This window comes from Geotrypetes seraphini, chromosome 4 (genome assembly GCF_902459505.1).
Source record: "Geotrypetes seraphini chromosome 4, aGeoSer1.1, whole genome shotgun sequence".
Classification (NCBI taxonomy): domain Eukaryota; kingdom Metazoa; phylum Chordata; class Amphibia; order Gymnophiona; family Dermophiidae; genus Geotrypetes; species Geotrypetes seraphini.
This window is the reverse complement of record NC_047087.1, coordinates 53,765,916-53,793,353: the sequence shown is the minus strand read 5'-3', so window position 1 is coordinate 53,793,353 and position 27,438 is coordinate 53,765,916. Positions and strand designations below refer to the sequence as shown.

Sequence of the window (27,438 nt, the reverse complement as noted above, 5' to 3'; positions counted from 1 at the left end):
CTCCGCCCACCCCCGACGTCATCCGAGTAGCGTCCCCTTAAAAGGGGCGGAGCCAACGGCGCCCAGCCGTTCGGCTCTGTAGAAGGCAGAGAGGAGGCAGAGAAGGGAGAGGAGAAGAACAGGGGAGGAAAACAAACAAAACCGGAGGAGAAAGCAGGAGCAGAGGAGGAAGGATCGACTGGGGCAGCGGCGAGAGTTAGCTCCGCCCACCCCCGACGTCATCCGAGTAGCGTCCCCTTAAAAGGGGCGGAGCCAACGGCGCCCAGCCGTTCGGCTCTGTAGAAGGCAGAGAGGAGGCAGAGAAGCGAGAGGAGAAGAACAGGGGAGGAAAACAAACAAAACCGGAGGAGAAAGCAGGAGCAGAGGAGGAAGGATCGACTGGGGCAGCGGCGAGAGTTAGCTCCGCCCACCCCCGACGTCATCCGAGTAGCGTCCCCTTAAAAGGGGCGGAGCCAACGGCGCCCAGCCGTTCGGCTCTGTAGAAGGCAGAGAGGAGGCAGAGAAGCGAGAGGAGAAGAACAGGGGAGGAAAACAAACAAAACCGGAGGAGAAAGCAGGAGCAGAGGAGGAAGGATCGACTGGGGCAGCGGCGAGAGTTAGCTCCGCCCACCCCCGACGTCATCCGAGTAGCGTCCCCTTAAAAGGGGCGGAGCCAACGGCGCCCAGCCGTTCGGCTCTGTAGAAGGCAGAGAGGAGGCAGAGAAGCGAGAGGAGAAGAACAGGGGAGGAAAACAAACAAAACCGGAGGAGAAAGCAGGAGCAGAGGAGGAAGGATCGACTGGGGCAGCGGCGAGAGTTAGCTCCGCCCACCCCCGACGTCATCCGAGTAGCGTCCCCTTAAAAGGGGCGGAGCCAACGGCGCCCAGCCGTTCGGCTCTGTAGAAGGCAGAGAGGAGGCAGAGAAGGGAGAGGAGAAGAACAGGGGAGGAAAACAAACAAAACCGGAGGAGAAAGCAGGAGCAGAGGAGGAAGGATCGACTGGGGCAGCGGCGAGAGTTAGCTCCGCCCACCCCCGACGTCATCCGAGTAGCGTCCCCTTAAAAGGGGCGGAGCCAACGGCGCCCAGCCGTTCGGCTCTGTAGAAGGCAGAGAGGAGGCAGAGAAGGGAGAGGAGAAGAACAGGGGAGGAAAACAAACAAAACCGGAGGAGAAAGCAGGAGCAGAGGAGGAAGGATCGACTGGGGCAGCGGCGAGAGTTAGCTCCGCCCACCCCCGACGTCATCCGAGTAGCGTCCCCTTAAAAGGGGCGGAGCCAACGGCGCCCAGCCGTTCGGCTCTGTAGAAGGCAGAGAGGAGGCAGAGAAGGGAGAGGAGAAGAACAGGGGAGGAAAACAAACAAAACCGGAGGAGAAAGCAGGAGCAGAGGAGGAAGGATCGACTGGGGCAGCGGCGAGAGTTAGCTCCGCCCACCCCCGACGTCATCCGAGTAGCGTCCCCTTAAAAGGGGCGGAGCCAACGGCGCCCAGCCGTTCGGCTCTGTAGAAGGCAGAGAGGAGGCAGAGAAGCGAGAGGAGAAGAACAGGGGAGGAAAACAAACAAAACCGGAGGAGAAAGCAGGAGCAGAGGAGGAAGGATCGACTGGGGCAGCGGCGAGAGTTAGCTCCGCCCACCCCGACGTCATCCGAGTAGCGTCCCCTTAAAAGGGGCGGAGCCAACGGCGCCCAGCCGTTCGGCTCTGTAGAAGGCAGAGAGGAGGCAGAGAAGCGAGAGGAGAAGAACAGGGGAGGAAAACAAACAAAACCGGAGGAGAAAGCAGGAGCAGAGGAGGAAGGATCGACTGGGGCAGCGGCGAGAATTAGCTCCGCCCACCCCCGACGTCATCCGAGTAGCGTCCCCTTAAAAGGGGCGGAGCCAACGGCGCTCAGCCGTTCGGCTCTGTAGAAGGCAGAGAGGAGGCAGAGAAGGGAGAGGAGAAGAACAGGGGAGGAAAACAAACAAAACCGGAGGAGAAAGCAGGAGCAGAGGAGGAAGGATCGACTGGGGCAGCGGCGAGAGTTAGCTCCGCCCACCCCCGACGTCATCCGAGTAGCGTCCCCTTAAAAGGGGCGGAGCCAACGGCGCCCAGCCGTTCGGCTCTGTAGAAGGCAGAGAGGAGGCAGAGAAGGGAGAGGAGAAGAACAGGGGAGGAAAACAAACAAAACCGGAGGAGAAAGCAGGAGCAGAGGAGGAAGGATCGACTGGGGCAGCGGCGAGAGTTAGCTCCGCCCACCCCCGACGTCATCCGAGTAGCGTCCCCTTAAAAGGGGCGGAGCCAACGGCGCCCAGCCGTTCGGCTCTGTAGAAGGCAGAGAGGAGGCAGAGAAGGGAGAGGAGAAGAACAGGGGAGGAAAACAAACAAAACCGGAGGAGAAAGCAGGAGCAGAGGAGGAAGGATCGACTGGGGCAGCGGCGAGAGTTAGCTCCGCCCACCCCCGACGTCATCCGAGTAGCGTCCCCTTAAAAGGGGCGGAGCCAACGGCGCCCAGCCGTTCGGCTCTGTAGAAGGCAGAGAGGAGGCAGAGAAGGGAGAGGAGAAGAACAGGGGAGGAAAACAAACAAAACCGGAGGAGAAAGCAGGAGCAGAGGAGGAAGGATCGACTGGGGCAGCGGCGAGAGTTAGCTCCGCCCACCCCCGACGTCATCCGAGTAGCGTCCCCTTAAAAGGGGCGGAGCCAACGGCGCCCAGCCGTTCGGCTCTGTAGAAGGCAGAGAGGAGGCAGAGAAGGGAGAGGAGAAGAACAGGGGAGGAAAACAAACAAAACCGGAGGAGAAAGCAGGAGCAGAGGAGGAAGGATCGACTGGGGCAGCGGCGAGAGTTAGCTCCGCCCACCCCCGACGTCATCCGAGTAGCGTCCCCTTAAAAGGGGCGGAGCCAACGGCGCCCAGCCGTTCGGCTCTGTAGAAGGCAGAGAGGAGGCAGAGAAGCGAGAGGAGAAGAACAGGGGAGGAAAACAAACAAAACCGGAGGAGAAAGCAGGAGCAGAGGAGGAAGGATCGACTGGGGCAGCGGCGAGAGTTAGCTCCGCCCACCCCCGACGTCATCCGAGTAGCGTCCCCTTAAAAGGGGCGGAGCCAACGGCGCCCAGCCGTTCGGCTCTGTAGAAGGCAGAGAGGAGGCAGAGAAGCGAGAGGAGAAGAACAGGGGAGGAAAACAAACAAAACCGGAGGAGAAAGCAGGAGCAGAGGAGGAAGGATCGACTGGGGCAGCGGCGAGAGTTAGCTCCGCCCACCCCCGACGTCATCCGAGTAGCGTCCCCTTAAAAGGGGCGGAGCCAACGGCGCCCAGCCGTTCGGCTCTGTAGAAGGCAGAGAGGAGGCAGAGAAGCGAGAGGAGAAGAACAGGGGAGGAAAACAAACAAAACCGGAGGAGAAAGCAGGAGCAGAGGAGGAAGGATCGACTGGGGCAGCAGCGAGAGTTAGCTCCGCCCACCCCCGACGTCATCCGAGTAGCGTCCCCTTAAAAGGGGCGGAGCCAACGGCGCCCAGCCGTTCGGCTCTGTAGAAGGCAGAGAGGAGGCAGAGAAGGGAGAGGAGAAGAACAGGGGAGGAAAACAAACAAAACCGGAGGAGAAAGCAGGAGCAGAGGAGGAAGGATCGACTGGGGCAGCGGCGAGAGTTAGCTCCGCCCACCCCCGACGTCATCCGAGTAGCGTCCCCTTAAAAGGGGCGGAGCCAACGGCGCCCAGCCGTTCGGCTCTGTAGAAGGCAGAGAGGAGGCAGAGAAGGGAGAGGAGAAGAACAGGGGAGGAAAACAAACAAAACCGGAGGAGAAAGCAGGAGCAGAGGAGGAAGGATCGACTGGGGCAGCGGCGAGAGTTAGCTCCGCCCACCCCCGACGTCATCCGAGTAGCGTCCCCTTAAAAGGGGCGGAGCCAACGGCGCCCAGCCGTTCGGCTCTGTAGAAGGCAGAGAGGAGGCAGAGAAGGGAGAGGAGAAGAACAGGGGAGGAAAACAAACAAAACCGGAGGAGAAAGCAGGAGCAGAGGAGGAAGGATCGACTGGGGCAGCGGCGAGAGTTAGCTCCGCCCACCCCCGACGTCATCCGAGTAGCGTCCCCTTAAAAGGGGCGGAGCCAACGGCGCCCAGCCGTTCGGCTCTGTAGAAGGCAGAGAGGAGGCAGAGAAGCGAGAGGAGAAGAACAGGGGAGGAAAACAAACAAAACCGGAGGAGAAAGCAGGAGCAGAGGAGGAAGGATCGACTGGGGCAGCGGCGAGAGTTAGCTCCGCCCACCCCCGACGTCATCCGAGTAGCGTCCCCTTAAAAGGGGCGGAGCCAACGGCGCCCAGCCGTTCGGCTCTGTAGAAGGCAGAGAGGAGGCAGAGAAGCGAGAGGAGAAGAACAGGGGAGGAAAACAAACAAAACCGGAGGAGAAAGCAGGAGCAGAGGAGGAAGGATCGACTGGGGCAGCGGCGAGAGTTAGCTCCGCCCACCCCCGACGTCATCCGAGTAGCATCCCCTTAAAAGGGGCGGAGCCAACGGCGCTCAGCCGTTCGGCTCTGTAGAAGGCAGAGAGGAGGCAGAGAAGGGAGAGGAGAAGAACAGGGGAGGAAAACAAACAAAACCGGAGGAGAAAGCAGGAGCAGAGGAGGAAGGATCGACTGGGGCAGCGGCGAGAGTTAGCTCCGCCCACCCCCGACGTCATCCGAGTAGCGTCCCCTTAAAAGGGGCGGAGCCAACGGCGCCCAGCCGTTCGGCTCTGTAGAAGGCAGAGAGGAGGCAGAGAAGGGAGAGGAGAAGAACAGGGGAGGAAAACAAACAAAACCGGAGGAGAAAGCAGGAGCAGAGGAGGAAGGATCGACTGGGGCAGCGGCGAGAGTTAGCTCCGCCCACCCCCGACGTCATCCGAGTAGCGTCCCCTTAAAAGGGGCGGAGCCAACGGCGCCCAGCCGTTCGGCTCTGTAGAAGGCAGAGAGGAGGCAGAGAAGCGAGAGGAGAAGAACAGGGGAGGAAAACAAACAAAACCGGAGGAGAAAGCAGGAGCAGAGGAGGAAGGATCGACTGGGGCAGCGGCGAGAGTTAGCTCCGCCCACCCCCGACGTCATCCGAGTAGCGTCCCCTTAAAAGGGGCGGAGCCAACGGCGCCCAGCCGTTCGGCTCTGTAGAAGGCAGAGAGGAGGCAGAGAAGCGAGAGGAGAAGAACAGGGGAGGAAAACAAACAAAACCGGAGGAGAAAGCAGGAGCAGAGGAGGAAGGATCGACTGGGGCAGCGGCGAGAGTTAGCTCCGCCCACCCCCGACGTCATCCGAGTAGCGTCCCCTTAAAAGGGGCGGAGCCAACGGCGCCCAGCCGTTCGGCTCTGTAGAAGGCAGAGAGGAGGCAGAGAAGCGAGAGGAGAAGAACAGGGGAGGAAAACAAACAAAACCGGAGGAGAAAGCAGGAGCAGAGGAGGAAGGATCGACTGGGGCAGCGGCGAGAGTTAGCTCCGCCCACCCCCGACGTCATCCGAGTAGCGTCCCCTTAAAAGGGGCGGAGCCAACGGCGCCCAGCCGTTCGGCTCTGTAGAAGGCAGAGAGGAGGCAGAGAAGGGAGAGGAGAAGAACAGGGGAGGAAAACAAACAAAACCGGAGGAGAAAGCAGGAGCAGAGGAGGAAGGATCGACTGGGGCAGCGGCGAGAGTTAGCTCCGCCCACCCCCGACGTCATCCGAGTAGCGTCCCCTTAAAAGGGGCGGAGCCAACGGCGCCCAGCCGTTCGGCTCTGTAGAAGGCAGAGAGGAGGCAGAGAAGGGAGAGGAGAAGAACAGGGGAGGAAAACAAACAAAACCGGAGGAGAAAGCAGGAGCAGAGGAGGAAGGATCGACTGGGGCAGCGGCGAGAGTTAGCTCCGCCCACCCCCGACGTCATCCGAGTAGCGTCCCCTTAAAAGGGGCGGAGCCAACGGCGCCCAGCCGTTCGGCTCTGTAGAAGGCAGAGAGGAGGCAGAGAAGCGAGAGGAGAAGAACAGGGGAGGAAAACAAACAAAACCGGAGGAGAAAGCAGGAGCAGAGGAGGAAGGATCGACTGGGGCAGCGGCGAGAGTTAGCTCCGCCCACCCCCGACGTCATCCGAGTAGCGTCCCCTTAAAAGGGGCGGAGCCAACGGCGCCCAGCCGTTCGGCTCTGTAGAAGGCAGAGAGGAGGCAGAGAAGCGAGAGGAGAAGAACAGGGGAGGAAAACAAACAAAACCGGAGGAGAAAGCAGGAGCAGAGGAGGAAGGATCGACTGGGGCAGCGGCGAGAGTTAGCTCCGCCCACCCCCGACGTCATCCGAGTAGCGTCCCCTTAAAAGGGGCGGAGCCAACGGCGCCCAGCCGTTCGGCTCTGTAGAAGGCAGAGAGGAGGCAGAGAAGGGAGAGGAGAAGAACAGGGGAGGAAAACAAACAAAACCGGAGGAGAAAGCAGGAGCAGAGGAGGAAGGATCGACTGGGGCAGCGGCGAGAGTTAGCTCCGCCCACCCCCGACGCCATCCGAGTAGCGTCCCCTTAAAAGGGGCGGAGCCAACGGCGCCCAGCCGTTCGGCTCTGTAGAAGGCAGAGAGGAGGCAGAGAAGCGAGAGGAGAAGAACAGGGGAGGAAAACAAACAAAACCGGAGGAGAAAGCAGGAGCAGAGGAGGAAGGATCGACTGGGGCAGCGGCGAGAGTTAGCTCCGCCCACCCCCGACGTCATCCGAGTAGCGTCCCCTTAAAAGGGGCGGAGCCAACGGCGCCCAGCCGTTCGGCTCTGTAGAAGGCAGAGAGGAGGCAGAGAAGCGAGAGGAGAAGAACAGGGGAGGAAAACAAACAAAACCGGAGGAGAAAGCAGGAGCAGAGGAGGAAGGATCGACTGGGGCAGCGGCGAGAGTTAGCTCCGCCCACCCCCGACGTCATCCGAGTAGCGTCCCCTTAAAAGGGGCGGAGCCAACGGCGCCCAGCCGTTCGGCTCTGTAGAAGGCAGAGAGGAGGCAGAGAAGCGAGAGGAGAAGAACAGGGGAGGAAAACAAACAAAACCGGAGGAGAAAGCAGGAGCAGAGGAGGAAGGATCGACTGGGGCAGCGGCGAGAGTTAGCTCCGCCCACCCCCGACGTCATCCGAGTAGCGTCCCCTTAAAAGGGGCGGAGCCAACGGCGCCCAGCCGTTCGGCTCTGTAGAAGGCAGAGAGGAGGCAGAGAAGGGAGAGGAGAAGAACAGGGGAGGAAAACAAACAAAACCGGAGAAAGCAGGAGCAGAGGAGGAAGGATCGACTGGGGCAGCGGCGAGAGTTAGCTCCGCCCACCCCCGACGTCATCCGAGTAGCGTCCCCTTAAAAGGGGCGGAGCCAACGGCGCCCAGCCGTTCGGCTCTGTAGAAGGCAGAGAGGAGGCAGAGAAGGGAGAGGAGAAGAACAGGGGAGGAAAACAAACAAAACCGGAGGAGAAAGCAGGAGCAGAGGAGGAAGGATCGACTGGGGCAGCGGCGAGAGTTAGCTCCGCCCACCCCCGACGTCATCCGAGTAGCGTCCCCTTAAAAGGGGCGGAGCCAACGGCGCCCAGCCGTTCGGCTCTGTAGAAGGCAGAGAGGAGGCAGAGAAGCGAGAGGAGAAGAACAGGGGAGGAAAACAAACAAAACCGGAGGAGAAAGCAGGAGCAGAGGAGGAAGGATCGACTGGGGCAGCGGCGAGAGTTAGCTCCGCCCACCCCCGACGTCATCCGAGTAGCGTCCCCTTAAAAGGGGCGGAGCCAACGGCGCCCAGCCGTTCGGCTCTGTAGAAGGCAGAGAGGAGGCAGAGAAGGGAGAGGAGAAGAACAGGGGAGGAAAACAAACAAAACCGGAGGAGAAAGCAGGAGCAGAGAAGGAAGGATCGACTGGGGCAGCGGCGAGAGTTAGCTCCGCCCACCCCCGACGTCATCCGAGTAGCGTCCCCTTAAAAGGGGCGGAGCCAACGGCGCCCAGCCGTTCGGCTCTGTAGAAGGCAGAGAGGAGGCAGAGAAGCGAGAGGAGAAGAACAGGGGAGGAAAACAAACAAAACCGGAGGAGAAAGCAGGAGCAGAGGAGGAAGGATCGACTGGGGCAGCGGCGAGAGTTAGCTCCGCCCACCCCCGACGTCATCCGAGTAGCGTCCCCTTAAAAGGGGCGGAGCCAACGGCGCCCAGCCGTTCGGCTCTGTAGAAGGCAGAGAGGAGGCAGAGAAGCGAGAGGAGAAGAACAGGGGAGGAAAACAAACAAAACCGGAGGAGAAAGCAGGAGCAGAGGAGGAAGGATCGACTGGGGCAGCGGCGAGAGTTAGCTCCGCCCACCCCCGACGTCATCCGAGTAGCGTCCCCTTAAAAGGGGCGGAGCCAACGGCGCCCAGCCGTTCGGCGCGCGGCGAAGGCGAGCGGTAAAGGCGCTCGCCTTAGCGAGAGCGCCTTTGCGAAGGGACTTGCAAGGGACGAGTATCTACTATCAAGAACACCGAGGAGGACTGAACGGTAAGGAAGCGACAAACACAGAAGGTAAGGAAGAGACAGACGCCAAAGGAACAAACCCACACATACAATCAAGGTGAAGTAGAGCGGAGACAGCACACACAAAAGAGACAACAAGGCAAGCAACATAAGGAAGCAGCAGGCAAGGGACACAAGCACACACGAGGGAAGCAAGAAATGGAAGCCCAAGGAAGTCAGAAGGTGAGCTTTCCAGTCTTCTGTATCGGCTGCAATATGTATGACTACCTCCCTTCGGGGATCCAGGCATACATTTGCAATCGATGCATGGAGATGGATAACTTGAAATACCAGGTAAGACTACTGGAAGGAACAGTGATGGAACTCGAAGACAGAATCCGAGCACAGGTGAAGATTCTAGTGGAGTACAGCCCAAACGACGAGGTCAAGGAACTAGAAATGTTCATAGAGGAAGCTCATTAGCACCACGTAGAGATCCCAGGGCTGGAAAACTGTACTCAGGAAACCGATGTGAGGAGAGAAGACACCCATGCAAACACAGAAGAAACTGAAGACGAGGTAGGAGACAACCGCACACCAGGAGGAATAGTGAGAGCACAGGAAGACATCGCCCCACCCAAAGAACAGGAAACAATTTCAAGAGTATCATTGGAGGAAGAAGACTGGCCCTACTCCAAGGACGTGGACCTACGCCCCCCAAGGAACTCCCGAATAAAGAAGATGGGGATCATCGTAGGCGACTCCATCATACGACATGTGGACAGCCACACCGCAGGAGGAAGAGAGGACAGAGTTGTCACCTGTCTGCCTGGAGCAAGAGTGAAGGATGTGACCAACAGGATCTCCAGGATCATAGATGGAGCAGGGGGAGAGGACACCGCTGTACTTATCCACGTGGGAACAAATGATGTGAGCGGGCGGAAGTATGATAGGGAAGAGCTGAAGGGCCAGCTCCGCTCACTCGGAAGACAACTGAAGATCAGGGAGGTGAAGGTGGCCTTCTCTGAGATCCTCCCAGTACCAAGAGCGGATGGAAAGAGACAAGGGGAATTGCAAGTAATCAACGCCTGGATGAGACGATGGTGCGAAGAAGAAGGCTTCGACTTCGTGCGCAACTGGACGGCGTTCTGGGGAAAAAGCAAGTACTACAGAAGGGACGGACTACACCTCAACAAGGAAGGAGCAAGAGTTTTGGCAGGCAACATGAAGAAGGCAATCGAGAAGGCTTTAAACTGAAAGATAGGGGAAAGCCGACAGTCGACCACCGGTCGATGGTACGGATAGCAGGATGCCCCGACGAAGAAGCCAAGGACAACTACACCTACACAAGAGAAGACGACCTCACAGCCAATAAGGGAGAAAAAGCAGGAAGGGACAACTCAGACACAGGAGGGGACGACCACACAGCAAACAAGGGTGATAACACAGGAGCAGTAAATGATACCGTAATTGAAACTACAGGGACAGCCAAGAGTAGAAGGTCCAAAAAGGTAACACGAAGGGAACTTAGATGTATGTATACGAATGCTAGAAGTCTGGGTAACAAAATGGGGGAACTAGAGACAATAGCAAGACATGACATATTGGATATCATTGGCATAACAGAAACATGGTGGAATGAAGAAAACAAATGGGACACAGTACTACAGGGATACAAACTGTATAGAAGAGATCGAGTAGGGCAGAAAGGTGGAGGTATTGCTCTATATGTTAAAGAGGGAATAGATTCTGTTGAAATGGTTACAACAGAAATGAAAGAGAAGCTTGAGTCACTCTGGATCAAAATTCCTGGTCAATATGGCGCAGATACGAAAATTGGCCTTTACTATCGTCCACCAGGACAGGCGGAGGAAACTGACTCAGAAATGATGGAGGAAATCAAACAAGAATGCAAGACAGGCAATGTAATTATATTGGGAGACTTCAATTTCCCAGGGATAGACTGGAAACTAGCAACCTCCGACTGCGGCAAGGAAGCCAAGTTCCTGGAGGTGCTAGGGGATTGCTTCCTGGAACAAATGGTAAAAGAGCCGACAAGAGGCAACGCCACCTTGGACTTGGTCCTAAATGGCCTCACGGGACTGATAACAGAAGTGGAAGTCATGGTTCCACTGGGAACGAGTGATCACAATGTAATCAACTTTAAACTTGACATCGGGAAAGGGAAACATGCCAAAACCTTAACCACCACCTTGAACTTTAAAAAGGGTAAATACGATAGCATGAGAGCCATGGTAGAAAAACGACTCGAGAAGATGGTGGACAAACTTGAAACGGTTGATCAGGCATGGACCCTACTGAAAAATACTATCACAGAAGCACAAGATCTCTACATTCCGAGGATTTCCAAAGATCAGAGAACAAAGAGCAAAAGAGAACCGGCATGGCTTACCATACAGGTGAAGGAAGCCATAAAAGAAAAGAAGGACTCTTTCAAAAAATGGAAATGCATAAAGACAACCGAAGCCTGGAACAAACATAAAGATGATCAGAAGAAATGTCACAAGGCGGTGAGGGATGCAAAACAGGAATATGAGGAAAAAATAGCCCAGGAGGCCAAAAACTTCAAGCCCTTCTTTAGATACGTGAAAGGGAAAAAACCTGCAAAAGAGGCAGTGGGACCCCTGGACGACCAGGGAAGAAAAGGGTACATCAAGGAAGATAAACAAATCGCAGACAAACTAAATTCCTTCTTTGCGTCCGTCTTTACGAAGGAGGACACCTCAACAATACCTGAAGCGGAGAAAGTGTTTGCAGGAGAAATAGAAGACAGCCTCACCACAGTTGAAGTGGACTTAGACCAGATATACTATCAGATCGACAAACTTAAAAGTGACAAATCCCCTGGACCGGATGGGATTCATCCGAGAGTCTTAAAGGAATTGAAGGTTGAAATCGGAGAGTTATTGCAAAAACTTGCAAACCTGACAATCAGAACTGGACAGATACCGGACGACTGGAGGATAGCGAACGTCACCCCAATTTTCAAAAAAGGATCGAGAGGGGAACCGGGCAACTATAGACCTGTGAGTCTTACGTCTGTCCCTGGCAAGATGGTTGAAGCACTGATCAAGGATAGCATAGTCCGGCACTTGGACGCACATGACTTGATGAAACCCAGTCAACATGGATTCAGGAAAGGGAAATCATGTTTGACGAATTTACTCCAATTTTTTGAGACCGTGAACGAGCAAATTGATAGTGGGAAGCCGGTGGACATAATATACTTGGACTTCCAGAAAGCGTTCGACAAAGTTCCACACGAAAGACTTCTCAGGAAACTACAAAGCCATGGCATAGAGGGGGATATACAAAGGTGGATAGGCAAATGGCTGGAAAACCGAAAGCAGAGAGTGGGCATAAATGGGAAGTTCTCCGACTGGGAGAAAGTGACTAGTGGTGTACCCCAGGGCTCGGTACTTGGGCCGATCCTTTTTAATATTTATATCAATGACCTGGAGGAAGGAACATCTAGTGAGATCATCAAGTTTGCAGACGATACAAAACTATGCCGGGCGATCAGATCGCAGGATGATAGAGAGAAACTCCAGAGCGACTTGTGTCGGTTAGAAACATGGGCGGAGAAATGGCAGATGAAGTTCAATGTGGAGAAATGCAACGTAATGCATTTAGGCAATAAAAATAAGGAATACGAGTATACAATGTCAGGTGCAACTCTGGGGAAGAGTGAACAAGAAAAGGACCTGGGTGTACTGATAGATAGGACCCTGAAGCCGTCGGCACAATGCGCGGCAGCGGCAAAGAAGGCAAATAGAATGTTGGGCATGATAAAGAAAGGAATCTCGAGTAGATCGGAGAAAGTTATAATGCCGCTTTATAGGGCAATGGTCAGACCACACTTGGAATACTGCGTCCAACATTGGTCTCCCTACCTAAAGAAGGATATAAAACTGCTGGAGAGGGTGCAGAGACGAGCAACAAAACTGGTGAAGGGTATGGAGAAACTGGAATACGAGGACAGACTTATAACACTAGGATTGTTCTCCCTTGAGAAAAGGAGACTGCGTGGGGATATGATCGAGACCTTCAAAATACTGAAAGGAATCGACAAAATAGAGCAGAGAAGATTATTTACATTGTCCAATTTGACACGGACTAGAGGACATGTAATGAAGCTAAGGGGGGACAGGTTCAGGACTAATGTCAGGAAGTTCTGCTTCACTCAGAGAGTGGTTGACACCTGGAATGCCCTCCCAGAAGAGATTATGACGGAATCGACCGTCCTAGGCTTCAAGAGCAAACTAGATGCATATCTCCTTAAGAGAGGCATATAAGGATATGGTGGACTATAAATTAAGCCAGGTGTACACCTGGCAGGGCCTCCGCATGTGCGGATCGCCGGACTTGATGGACCGAAGGTCTGATCCGGAGAAGGCAGTTCTTATGTTCTTATGTTCTTATGTTCTTATTAGAAAGTGCCATTGAAATGCCAACAGCTGCTGGCACAGCTGCAAATGCCAACATCCAATCTGCTTTTCTCTCCCCTCTTTTTAAATACCATTTATTAAAAATTAGGCAGGAAGTGATGGCAGCGATACGATGAAGTCAGATACTTTTGCATACCAAATGATATAAATTTATGCAAATATATTCAAATATGCTATCAAAATTTCAAACCACATAGAAACCAAAGCAGAGAAGGTTGTGTAACTAGTCTCAGAATTTAGTCTGAGCTGCTGCAGGAAACCCAAGGTCTTCCAAAGAATGTTTGAAAAGTTAAAAGCCAATTACAAAAACAACAAACTTTAATCCGCAATTAATATTTCGTAAAGTATATTTACCTTCACATAGCTACAAATGCAACAAGCATTCTTAGCCTTAAACAGTGACAAGGAATATTTACCTTGGCAATCTGGTCAAATTTACCGAAGAGTTCATTCAGTGTCACCACCAACTCCTTTGGAGAGCATTCACTGGCCAGCCGAGTGAATCCTACAATGTCTGCGTACAGGATGCTGTTGAAAGAAAACTGAGTTTGTCCAGTTACAGCTTCTCAAGAAATTAAAAATAATGCTTTGTTCAGGCTGCATTTCAGTGGCATAAGAGTCAAATTTGAGTTTCCATACCAAGGGGGCTGGCAGTATAGAGGCAGCACACTATAGCAGTCCTTCAATGCTGAGAGCAGGGCTTGGAGAATTCTCTCTTGGTACATAAGGTCATGTATTGCCCAGTTAAGCTTTTTGGGATTATGATGGGGGAGGGGTCAATATAAAGTCCAAAACCCAGGGGATTTTTTTTTTTTAAAGTAATCCTGCATTCAAAAGAAACTGAAATATTGGATTTTCTGCAACTTTTTGTCATACTGAGAAATGTAAAAATATATGAAACATGCAAATCCTGCAGACCACCTGACTCAAAAGCCCGCATGGTCCAGGAAACTGAACAGATTTCAAGGAAAATATATAATGAGCAAATAAAGGGATTTATTCTCTAAGCTATGTTAAAATGGTCTGTTAATACACTGTCTTAACGCCAACTATTTTCCACAAGATTCACTAAACTGCCACAGTTTGTGTGTGTCCCAGCCACAGGAAAACAGTTGGCAGTGGACTTTATTTATTTAATTTAAAATTTCTTTCCCCCCTAACCTAGCAGGTTACAGAATAAACACATAAAATAATAGTCTCACAAATACCAAATACTTGACCTACAATCCTTAAAAACGAGCAACTAGCCCTAAGTGAACATAAGAATTGCTGCTGGTCCATCGTGCCCAGCAGACCGCTCCACCTAAAAATAATTTTCCAAAAGCCCCCCCCCCCCCACCCAAAATAATCATCACTATGTTCCTGAATTCTTAACTTCAAAGACCTTGAAGTTTGCCCAACATACAGCAGGAAGCAGGGGAATTGAATACAGTAAATTACCCTGCTCGATCTGCATGTTGTTGATGAACATAATTCATACTTCAAATGAGTTACAGGGTGCTCAAACAGAACCCTCCAATATCAACTGGTACATAGAGCAACTGCCACACTTTTGATGACCCGGCTGCAATATTATAGTTATCGGTTCCATGAATGGCAAGCAGTTAGGGCTCAACATATCACACAAGTTAGTGTTCCTTTCAAAGGAAAACAAAAAAGTGGAATTTTCAAAAAACTAAACTAAACTAAACCTTGGGTTTGTATACCGCGCCATCTCCGCAGCGCAGAGCTCGGTACGGTTTACAGAGTTAAGAGGAAAGGAACTACAATGAGGGGATATAGGAGAAAGCAACCGGTGTTGTTTTTGACAGACACCGGTTACAGAATCCCCCCCCCCCCCAACAACCATCCAGGCAGGAGGGTGCCCAAGCCTTCCTGCCATGTCAAACCGCAACCCTCTCCCCTCCCGACAACATCGGGGCAAGAGGGAGCTCAAGCCCTCTTGCCCGGGCCAACCGCGGCACCCTCAAAGATATCGGGGCAAGAGGGAGGCAAAAGCAGGGAAGAACTTTTAACATTGCAAAAAGTGGGTGAATTGCTCATTGGAGATGTGCAGAGAGGCTTGAAAATCTAGTTATAAAAGGAACCACCTCTTTCCGATCCCTGCCAGTACTATATTGATGCAGATTTTCAAGATGATTAAAGAGCGCTCGTTTACGTCGAGAGAGAGCAGCGGTTGAGAATTTTGTTTCAGTAATCTACAAAATCTACAATTTAGGAGCTCGAGTCATCCGGAGGCCCCTAGGGATAATTTCTTGCCTGCAATAATCTACAAGTGAGGCACTGTGATCATCAGATACTATTACTCCTGGTTGGGGCATGTCAGCTCCCCCCCTCCCCCCATTATGTACTGTAACTACTCTTTCAGTTTTCTGCACCACAAACAAATGACTGTACACTTCTCCCTCCGTATTCGTGGTGATAGGGGAATAGCAAGATAGAGAATACTGAAAAAACACGAATAACTTTTTGTATGTTATTCACGGTTTCTAGTAAAACCCATAGAGGGGCATAATCAAAAAAAGCGTCTAAGACCCCTTTTGGCCTAAGTCCTTAAATGTTCAACGCAGAAGCAGGGAAAGTGTCCATAACCAAAACAAACGTCCTTGTTTTGTTTATGGCCTTCCTCTGCCTAAACGCCCAATCACCGCTACGTCTAAAAGTACACCCACACCACGTCTACACTTTTCAGCCAAAGGTGGGGCCTAAGGCGCCTGGGCCAATCAGGCCCCATTCTGCCGGTGGCTGCCTGCCGGACAGGTGGGTTTGGCTCCCGTCTGTCTGGCCAACTTTAAAAAAGGTACGGGGGTGGGGGTGGGGGTGGGGGTGGGGGGGGTCGTGGGGTCGGCCGGGGGGGTCGCGGATCGGCGGAGGGCGATCAGGGGTTCTGAGAGGGGCGTTCGTTGGGGGGAAGGGGGTTCCGTCAAGGGCAGGAGGGCCTGGGATCCCTCCTGCCCGTATTGTAGTTGGGGGGTGTGGGGGGAGGGGGTCACCAGGGCCAGGAGGGCTTGGCCTCCCTCCTGGCCCGAACGAGTCGCGGGGGGGGGGGGGTCGCCGGGGCCAGGAGGGCTTGAGCTCCCTCCTGGCCCAATCCAGTCATGGGGGGGGGGGGCACCAGCGTCAGGAGAGTTTGGGCTCTCTCCTGACCCGATGTTAATCGCGAGGGGGGGTAATGGATCGCGGCAGGAGAGATGCCCCATCTCCCCTACCGCGATGCCATCACTCCTCTACCGGAACTGCTGCGACCCGCGGCAGTTCGGGTAGAGGAGTGATGGCATCGCGGTAGGGGAGATGAGGCATCTCTCCTGCCGCGATGCTTGCGGTGGGTAGGTTGCCGGGCCGCTGAACTGATGGCGCCAGCGGCCATCAGCTCAGCGGCCCCTTTTTCGGCACTTAGACCTGGTTTTACTACGTCTAAGTCAAAAAGGTCTAAGTGCCGACTAGGCAACATGTTAATGTTTTAGTTATACCTGTTGTACGCCTAGGTGTAGGTCGGCCCACCTCCCGCCTACCGCCCGCCCTTTCCCCTCCTCTAAACACACCTCTTTTCTCTCTGTGCGTTTAGAGGCAGGGGAAAGGCCTAAGCTGTTTTTAGATACGTCTAAAAACCAGCTTTGGTTATGGGTACTTGGACGATCAGGCTTTTTGATCGTCCAAGTAGCCATTTAGGACACTTTTTAGACGTTTTTTTTTTTATTATTATTATTACCCCCATAGTGAATAAGGAGAAATAGCGAATAAAAAAAAAAAGATGAGATTTGCGATTTAAGTTGAAAACATTTATTGCAACTTCTGGGTATCAGCGATTTTCTCTGTGCATTGCTGGGAAACAGAGATTGTTCTGTGTAGTGCTGGGAATCAACACTTTTATCTTTAAATGCTGGGGATCAGCAATTTTCTCTGTAAACAGTGTTAATCAGTGATTTCAGTGACATAATGGGGGGAGGAGCCAGCATATTAAAAACCACGAATAATCAAAACCGCGATTGCCAAAACCGCAAATATGGAGGGATAAGTGTACTTTTCTTGCACTGACTGTTTAGCTCCTCTGCTTCTGACCACTCCTCAAGCTTTCTTAGATTACTTCTTACAATCTACTCACTCAAAGGCATCCATTCTGTTGAAGAGCTTGGTATTATCCAAGCAAAAATAAAAGCAAAACCTTTTACTGCTAGACCCTCTATAATATTGCTGACAACAATATTGAATAGCACTGGCCCCAGGACAGATCCCTTGAGGTACTCCACTAATCACCACCCTCTCCTCAGAGTGAATTCCATTTACCACCACCACCATCTGTTATTTATCACTCAGCTGGTTTCTAATCCAATTACATCCATCTTGGGACTCACTCCAAGGCTGCTAAGTTTGTGCGTCTGTATGGTTCTTCATATGTCAAGTAGAAGTAAGGTATATATGTATATACAGTATGCACTTACACAAATGATAAATTCCTCCAGAATTAGCTTCAAATGATGATTTTTTAAAAAATTTTGTAACACATATTCGGGCTTAAATGCAGAGGATTAGAAAAGACCTCACATTACTTGCCTTTGGACAAGGAAAATTAAGTGATTTCAGAGACGGAATTATAGTTTTAAGGAGAAGGGAGCTAAGGTCACAGAATGAAAACTGGATTATTCTAAAAAAAATAAAATAAAAAAAATTGCTCACCTTTTAAAATGTGTTAATAAGAACAGAAAAAATATTTTAAAAATGTGGCAAGATGCATAACTTCCAAAGGTTCTGAACACACAGTACGCATACCCTTAGGGGTATGTGAGCTGCTTGCTGGGAATACGCACTGCGCAAGTCTCCCCCCCCCCCTTCCTGCTTAATGGCCGCCAGGGATCCCATTACCTCTTTCCTGCCCCCCAGTCTCCTCCGAAGCCAACCCGAAAGGCTTCCCTATGTCAGAGCTGATGTCAGAGGTAAGCCTTCCAGGTCAGCGCAGGGGAACCTAGATAGCTCCTTCCAAGTGGAGAGAAGGCTTGTGGGTCAGCCGCATGCAGCATCTGCCCGCGTCCCTGGAACAAGTGCCGCTGAAGGCAGAAAGAAGAGCCCAGCTAGACAGTCCTGAAGGAAGCATGAAGGGAGAGAGGGGACATTATCCGGGAGAAAGTGTGGGGTGGAGAGTGAGTAGCATGTTAGGACACGGGAGGTGCACGATTTTGGAACAAAGGCCAGAAGGCAGGAAGGGGTGCACAAACTCAGGACACAGAAGAACGGAATAGGGCATGAACTTGGGACACAAGGAAGGAAGCACTAACTTGAGACATAAGAGGGAGGGAATAGAAAGGGAGAATTGTTGAGTGTGTGAGTGAGAGGGAAAGATATGGTGCACATGGGGAAATGAAGAAGGGAAAATTGGGCATAAAGAGAGGAGTGAGGTAGAGATGCATGGAGAATAGAAAAATGAGAGGGAGAAATGTTGGAGATGGTAGTGGAGAGGGAACAGAGGGACAGATTGAAGGGGATGCAATAGGGAGGCATGTTGGACATAGTGATAGAGGGAGAGATGTGGCATGGTGCTGGAGAGTGGTGATAAAAAGAGAAATGGGCATGGGGCTGGTGGGCAGTGGTAAAAAATGCTGCACATGATCCGGAGGACGAGAGAGGGAGAAATGTTGCCAATAGGGATGGAGGAGAAGGAAGAAAAGTTGACTCATGGAGGGACAGAGAGAGATGTTAGTTTGGAAAGGGAGTGAGGTCCGGAGGAGGAAGCATGCAGGAGGCAGAAAGAAAGAAATATTGGATGCACAGTCAGAAGGAAGTGCAACCAGAGATTAATGAAATCACTAAACTAAACTAAACCTTAAGTTTGTATACCGCATCATCTCCATAAAGATAGAGCTCGGCACGGTTTACAGGTAATTCAATAAATGAGTGAAGGACATAATAAGAAATTAGAGGTTATGAAGAGGATAGCTAGCTTTACATTTTAAATAGATAGCTTTACGTTTTGGAGAAAAGCCAGGTTTTCAGATGCTTTTGGAATAATTGGAATGAATCTAGGTTCTGCAGCGGTGCAGGAAGGTTATTCCAAAGTTCAGTGAATTTGAAGAAAAAGGATTTCCCTAATTTACCTGCATGCATGATGCCTTTTAATGAGAGGAAAAATAGTTTGAGTATGTGAGCGGATCTGGTAGTGTCGGGTCTCAAAGAATTCCAGGATAGTGGGATTAGGGGAGGAAGAATGCCATGCAAGATCTTGAATGTTAGGCAGGCGCATTTAAAGTGAATCTTAGAAATCACCAGAAGCCAGTGAAGTTTTGACAGAAGCAGGGAGACATGATCGAATTTGCTTTTTGGAAAGATCAACCTAGCCGCAGTGTTCTGGATTCGCTGAAGACTTTGAAGATTTTTCTTGGTTAGACTCTTTCTTGGTTAGATAAATGGAATTACAATAGTCCAGTCTGGAAAGAATCACCAGATAACAAAGGTAGGAAAAATTGTTTATTTTCAATTTAGTGATCGAAATGTGTCAGTTTTGAGAATTTATATCTGCTATGTTTTGCACTATATTTGTTACTGAGCTGACATTGCATATTTTAAAGTCATCTGCTTTGACCCCTTTGGGGGGAAAAACTCATATATAAATGCAGTGGCATACCTAGGGTTTGTGGCACCCAGGGGCCCATCATTTTTTGACACCCCCATGTAAAAAAATATTTTTTGTAATGACCATGAAATGGAATAAATGGTCAGAATAGAAACAGGCAGTGAAAATTTTCTTTTATTGAACCTCATATATGTAACCATTATTCCAAACATAACATAACATAACATAAATTATGTCTGAATTGTCATGACATCAGAAGTACATATGGAGTAGTTGCAGGTGATGCTTGGGACAGTTCTGATTGTGTTAGTTCGGTTTTATGCGTTTTTGAATAGAAGGGTTTTTATTTCTTTTTTGAAGGTTTTGTAGTCTGTGGTCGAGGTCAATAGGTTGTAGAGTTGGGGGTCGAGTGTTGCAGCTCGAATGGCTAGGAGGAGAACAGATTTTTTTCTTTTGATGTTTTTGGTTGAAGGGTGTGTGAATGGTGCGCGAGTTCTCCTATCTCTGGTTGAGGTAGACTGAATTATTTAGCTGAAGAAATTAGTTACCCCCCATTCCACACACATTAATTCTCTTCCATTTTTGTTCCCATTATAAAAAAACACTGATAAGTTCCCAGAAAAAAAATACATTAAAATAAGAAGTGAAAACAAAGGCCCCTACAGAAGAGAACATATCATAAGAATAGCCTAACTGGGTCAGACCAATGGTCCATCATACCCAGTAGCCCATTCTCATGGTAGCCAATCCAGGTCACTAGTACCTGGTCAAAACCCAAAGAGTAGCAACATTCCATGCTACCGATCCAGGACAAACAGACACTTCCCCCATGTCTTAATAACAGACTATGGACTTTTCCTCCAGGAATTTGTCCACATCTTTCTTAAAACCAACTACGCTATCTGCTTTTACCATAACTTCTGGCCACTTCATTTTTAAGCTTAGATCTTTCCTTACAAACAGAGACCTTGCTAGATGTCAAATACAGCACAAGATAACTTCACACGGACTTAGCTGTGCAGGAAATGTGAATCTCCTCATACACCCACCATATAGTGCAAAAATGTGCAAAGGTCTGTTTTTTTTTTTCTTTCGATCACTACATAGCCTAATGCCACACAAGCAGCACTGTTATAAGCATATTCTGAAGGTCAATGCTAAGGTTAACAAAGTTTCCTTCCTTGGACCAGAAAGAGATACTGGCAAATCACTGGAAGAGATCCCAAAACAACTACCCAGGAACAACACCCAAAGACCCACACAGTGTGTGAACCAGTTGAGTGGAGTGGACTAACTGGGGGGTGGGAATGGGCCTGGAGTTTGCTCAGCAGAATTTCCCAGACCACCTCTTCCTCTCAACACATTGATATGCTGCCACCACCACCACCACTAGGAACACCTCACCGGGTAGGCCAGCAATGCTTATAAACTTTATAAAACACATTATTATATTTTATTATAAGGCACATATTTTAACTGAACTCTCTGACATCGTCAGCCTTTCCATTCACAAAAATAGAAGGAAGAAAAGTTCCCATTTCCTGCTGTCTCATGTCCCCGGCCTATACAATATTTTTCTTCTGCAGACCCTTCAAAAGTCTGACCAAATCCTCGTTTCACTTGCATTATAAAGTACTGAGGATGCCATCTCTCCCCAATCCCAGGTCCTAAAGTCTAAGACAGTAGCGCCTCGCCTCGCCCCCACCCCGAAGGACCGCTCATCCCCCTGGCCTCCCCGCACCATTTACCTAGAGAAGCAGCCTGCAGCAAGATCACGATGCCAGCGATCTATGCGCTGCTTCAGCGCTGTTTCCTCCACCGCGGTCCCGCCCCTCCTCTGATGTCAGAGGAAGGGCGGGACCGTGGCGGAGGAAACAGCGCCGAAGTAGTGCAAAGATCACTGGCATTGCGATCTTGCTGCAGGCTGCTTCTCTAGGTAAATGGTGCGGGGAGGCCGGGGGGGAATCCGAACGCCAATTACTTCAAGGCCGGGAGCACCCCCTCAGGGTTTGCACCCGGGGCGGACTCCCCCCCTCCTTGGTACGCCACTGTATAAATGCTAATTAACATTTTCTCTGCATACAGTATGCTTTGTGTTTTTTAAATTTTGTGGTTACCATTATGTATTAATAAGATTAAATTGTGTGTATATGAAAAATGAATGGAAGAAATTGCATTACAATTAGTACTATTATTATGGGGGTGGGGTAGAGCTTGGGCAGGGGTACTTGGTTGATATTGGTTAGACTTAGGGGGTACTTGGCTTGAAGAATTTGAGAAACACTGCCTTACATGACTGTTAGCAGGAGGTCACAGACAGAAAGAGCTTCTGTTCTAATGCAGCTGATGCATGAGAAATATAATCATTTAGGTAAGTGGGTGTGGTGTGGTGTGTGAAGTGGGTAGAGTGTGAGAGAGTGCGAGTACGTTTAAACCAATTGATTATTTTCAACTGAAGAGAAGGAAAAACAGAAGCATTTATTTCTAAACAAAAGGCCTGATTTACAGTAAGATTCCTCCTCCTGCACGGTTTCAAAGCTTTCATGCTTTTTTTTTTTTTTTTTTTGCCCACATTGCCACATACCTAACATTCTGATGCCGCTTCACGTACAAACTATGAAAGTTTTTATCAGGCATCTGCCGATTATCATTACTTTCCTTCAGTCGCTCTATGATAGCTAGCTTCATTTCCATAGAGATGTATGCTGGCAGTACCGAGAGCAACAAGTTTTCCTAGAGAAGAGAGAGAGAGGGATTGAGTAGGTCTGCATGCCAAGTGCAACAAAAGACATGTGAATGCTATGCCCTTTCACAACTAATATGATATACTAACAGCTTCATCACTAGTATGCGTTTCTGTATTTTGCACCCATATATGTTGAAAAGAAATAAACAAGAATATTTGTGACAGTCTCTGGGAAGAGAGTCTAAGGTAGCAAGTTAAAAATGTTAAGAATAGCCAGTTTTTCATACCATAGTTCCATAAGCAGTCTGCAAGAGTTACATACTTGAACTTCTGTAACTTTTTTTTATTCTTTCACATAGAATTGTTTGATCTAACAAAATTCATTAAAACTTCATTTTCTGGTGACTTTAGTCAGGAACAAACAAACCAAAACTGCAGGTATGTATAACGATGTAGGCGAATTTTATTGTGACAAGGAAACTATATATTAAAACCTTACTCTAGCGATTTTTACTATTTGCAGAGACTCTCGGCGTGATACATCTGTTTGGTTTTAGATTATCTTTTTCAATATTTGTTGTGACATATGTTTTTTCCTTTATCTACCATGGATCCCTGATGAAGGTTGTCCGAAACACGGCCCGTGTTGGGTCCCCTGTTTGGTAAAAAGGTTTTAATATATAGTTTGCTTGTCACAATAAAATTCGCCTACATCGTTGTACATATCTGCAGTTTTGGTTTGTTTGTTCCTGGCTGTTTTTTTTTTTTGTTTTTTTACTGCAGACGAGGTTGGACCTCCCTTCTTTTGGTTCTGTTGCTCTGGTGACTTTAGTCACCTTTTTCGCAGAGATGGTCACATTTTTTTTTTTTTTTAAACAAGACCACAGTCTTTTTTTGTGGCCATGGATGACGTAGCTCCCTCAAACATTGTGAATGCTGAATTGGTCGCCCTCCCCCACTGCCAATATGACTTCCTCATCCTTTAACCTCTCCCACCAGCCCCCCCCCTCCAAAAAAAAAGCAGGCAAACAGCATCAACGACAGGATCGTGTGTAATCAAGCCACAGACTAATTCATTAATAAAAAATCAACACACACCAAGAAAAGGCATCACAGAACAATGAGAACAAATGGCAGTATTTCAACTGTATGCTTGAAAAAGGCCTCAGCTCCCAGCTTTGTAGGCAAGCTTACAGTAATAGGCTGGCATCAGTTGTCTGCCAAGAACAATAGCTGTCAAGACTGGAGACTCATCCATCTCACTCTGTGCCCAGTTTTTACAGCTACTATTGCAAAGATGTCCAGAAACCGTGGATTTATGGTCACATGAGTAATCACATTCAGTTTTCAGGAATCAGGTCAGTAACCATCACTGCAGTTTTGCAGACTGTGTTAGTAACTTGCTTGCATTGGGCTGTTTACTTAGCCAATATCCTGCCAATGAATGCAAAGACACAGAGCTACCTAAAAGCTTTATATTAGTTCTATAAAATCAACTGAAAAATAGCAAAGAAGAATGTAGTCCCCTGAGAACTGATCTCACATATGAAAGATATTTTTAACAAGTGGAAGAACCCTTTCAGGACCCTCACTAGCTTCATAGGCTCCTGGTTTCAAGATTGTTTCAGCTTAGTGTAGTGAGAGGTTAATACCATCTAATATAATAAAATGCTAAGCGCACATGCGCACTCTTATCCCGTGTTCCCTGTTCCCTTATCTGTCGGGCTGTGGTCAGCAGAGCGTGCATGCGCACTACGGCGCATGAAAGGCGGTGCGGAGCGGTGGCTGCCAGGAAGAGGGCTTCGAGATGAGACGGCTGTCGGCGGCAGCTTGAGGCGGCTGTTGGCGGATGGCAGACGCGAAAGAAGGTAAGGGGTGCTGCTGAACAGGGGAAGAGGTGCTGACGACAGGGGGGGAAGAAAAAAGAAGGGAGGCGTACTGTTGGACAGGGGGAGCAGGTAAAAGGTGTTGATGGACTGGGGAAGAGGTGCTGATGGACGGGGGGGAAGAAAAAGGAAAGGAGGCCTACTGCTGCACAGGGGGAGCAAGAAAGAGGTGCTTCTGGACAGGGGAAGAGGTGCTGATGGACAGGGGGGAAGAAAAAGGAAGGAAGAGAGGCCTACTGCTGGACAGGGGGAGCAGAAAAGAGGTGATGATGGACAGGGGGGAGGTAAAACAAAGCAAGAAGGGCTGCTGCTAGATAAGGGGAGCAGTGAAGGGGTGGCGGTGGACACAGGAGAGGTAAAAGGAAGGGAGAATGGAGAGGGGGAGCAAGCAAGGGGTGGTGGTGAACAGTCAAGGAAAAAGAAAGACAGAAAGCGGCTGAGAGAGAGAGAGAAAGAAATAAAGACAGACACACACACATATATTCTAGCACCTGTTAATGTAACGGGCTATAAGACTAGTTCTGCCATAATATCTCCCTGTTGGGATGGCTGCAATCATTCTGCCAAGCATAGATAAGCCTGAAACCCCTAGCGGTTGTGTGATAGATTTCTGTTGATACGTTAGAGGTAAATGCTGAAAGAAGCCCTGCTTTTAGATAAGGCTCAGCCTTTGGGCCTAATTTATGTACAATGCCTCCTTTGATTTTGTGTGAGCCACAAGCCAAAGAAAGAGAGAAAAGCACCATTTGGCAGCTTCACTACAGGAGAAGGCATTGTGGGGGAAAGAGGTTCCTACTGGAGAGTGTCTGTGTGAAAGAGGATCCCAGAGAAGAGGGAAAGGTAAATTATTTTATATATTCAACCTATCCAAGTATAAACCATAATAGTTTTACCACTTTTTTGAGAGGAAAACAACTAGAATATAAAGCAGGGAATTTATATTCAAGAGTTTCTTTTCTCCTCTCCCTTGTGGTGCCTCTCCCCCCTTCTCTGTGATATGCAGCATTTCTGCCCTTACCTTCCTTCCTCTCTCTATTCAACCCCCTCCCTACTACCACTATTTCTCTCCTTCACCCTCTTCATCTGGGACAGCGGGGGGTGGGGGGCGATCAGGAGCATGGGATCCCTCCTGCCCGTATTTTAGTGAGAGGTGGGGGTTAGAGGGGGTCACGGGCCAGGAGGGCTTGGGCTCCCTTCTGGCCAGATCGTTGGGGAAGGGTGGATCGCGGCAGTGGAGATGAGCCATCTCTCCTGCCACAATCATTGCTGTAGGGGGTAGAAAGGTTCCTGGGGCCGCTGAGCTGATCGCAGCAGACACGATCAGCTCAGCGGCCCCTTTTCAGCACTTATACCTGTTTTGACTTGGTCTAAGTCAAAACGTATAAGTGCCGACTAGGCAACCTGCCTAAAGTTTTGGTTATACCTGCTGCATGCCTAGGTCTAGGTCGGCCCACCTGCCGCCCACCGCCCGCCCTTTCCCTTCCTCTAAAAACTCCTCATTTCTCTCTGTGCGTTTAGAGACAGGAGAAAGGCCTAAGCTGGCTTTACATACGTCTAAAATCAGCTTTGATTATGGGTACTTGGACGATCAGGCTTTTTGATCATCCAAGTAGCCATTTAGGCCACTTTTTTAGACCTTTTTTTTAAAAAATTATTATTATGAGCCCCCTAGTGTATGGAATCCAGAAGGGACGTAACAGAATTAAGAATTCTAAGTCCTTTTTTTATCAAAAATGCAAACTATCAAAGGTCTTCTTTCATAGGAACTTCCTCTCCTTCAGAAAAAAATGCTTCTAACCCCAATTTCCAATCTGTAGAAGGTAACCCGTATTCTCCCACAGCATCAGAAAGCCCAGAAACTATCCTCCACTCCATATTCAACCTAGACCAGGGATCTCAAAGTTCCTCCTTGAGGGCCGCAATCCAGTCGGGTTTTCAGGATTTCCCCAATGAATATGCGTTGAAAGCAGTGTATGCCCATAGATCTCATGCATATTCATTGGGGAAATCCTGAAAACCTGACTGGATTGCGGCCCTCAAGGAGGGACTTTGAGACCCTTGAGTCCTAGACCATTCTGAAGAAACCTTTGTAGAAGGAGCAGAAAAATTAGGCAAGTTAAAAAAAAAAAAAAAAAAAGAGGCAGAAGTAGTAGCTGGCAAATCCTTTCCCACACAAAAAGCTATATGCAGCATGGAGAATACATTTCAGAAATAAAGTTAACAAAACCCATGTCCTGCATCTTACCAGAATGGGTGGGAAGTTTCACAATTTACAGGGATAGTGACAAGCAAAGGAGGGACACTTTTGGTGGCAACCGTCACAGACACCGTCACAGGCACTCCCCCATTGCATCAGCCAAACTGCTGCTGGTGCATGAATTAAGGAGCTAGTTTCCTGTTCCCTTGACTGCCTTTCTGCACCCTCTGAATAGGCCAACAAAATTTTTTTTTCCTCACAAGACAAGTATTTTCCTGCTGAAACAGAAGCTGACCGCTTTACCACACAATCTGAGCAGCGTTTACTTTTGTTCTGCAAAGCTGCCATAGCAATGCTCAGAAAGAAAAAAAAAACGAAGTAGGTCAAATAAATATGAGTAGCCAAAGTATTTTTCAAGAGCAGGTTTCTCCCTGTACATCCAAATACCATACAATCAAAATAAACTGTCTGTTGAGAAAGTATTTAGTTTGGACACTCAAATTTTTTCCCAACAGGGAAAGATCTGAGTCGCAACAATAACTACCTCTTTATTTTTAAATCTTTATTAATTTTCAAATTTTTAACAGTGCACTGCAAAAATTTTAAACATAAACGAATCAGGAAAAGCACTTTAAATATACAAACATTCTGAAAACAATCATTTTCTCCCCCCTTCCTCCTATTCATCCATAAAAGTATAACCACATATAGAATTTCAATAAACTAAATACAAGAAATAATGCCTTCCCACCTCCCTCCCTCCCACCCTGGATATGTAAGGAAATTAACTAAAAGAAGGGAAAAAGATGTCGGAAAGGATCCAGAGACCTTCATATGTAATATCCCTAGGCTGAGAGACGTGTTAGCATTTAATAATTCCAAAAAGGTGAGTTTTTTTTAATACGCTAATGTGCTTTCAGTTTTCTTATTTTGTTTCAAAGTATGATTGATCGAGGTAAAAAATAAATAAATAAATCTTACCAAACCACTAAAGGCAGCACAAGAATTCAGGCCTACCAATGCTGGAGGCTGAAAAATGCTGTCTGGCCAGGGGTCTCCTAGGGTTATTAAGTGATGACATCGTAGCAGTGTTTTCAGGTCTCCACCCGCCATCAGGAAAGCACAAACCCTATTTATCTGGACTGGACTGATAGGACAATAAGAAAAAGCCCTGTACAATTTCAGTCAGAAAGGACTAGATTCGCCTAATAACTAACCATTAACTCAAAGGGATCAAGAAGACACAGATGAAGACCACAACTGCTTACTTAATACCATACAAACTCAAGAAAGAAATACTATC

The 27,438-nt window shown here is 49.4% G+C and overlaps 1 protein-coding gene across 4 annotated transcripts in view; it reads right to left on the bottom strand.

Moving 5' to 3' along the window:
* ADCY7 (adenylate cyclase 7) overlaps positions 1-27,438 on the bottom strand; it is a 228,426-nt gene that overhangs the window by 67,762 nt on the left and 133,226 nt on the right. For all 4 annotated transcript variants that reach the window (XM_033942505.1, XM_033942507.1, XM_033942508.1 and 1 more), the window contains 2 exons: positions 21,951-22,099; positions 13,221-13,332 (listed from right to left, as the gene is read on the bottom strand). In XM_033942505.1, coding sequence (XP_033798396.1) covers positions 13,221-13,332; positions 21,951-22,099 — 261 coding nt within the window. The remainder of the gene's footprint in view (positions 1-13,220; positions 13,333-21,950; positions 22,100-27,438) is intronic.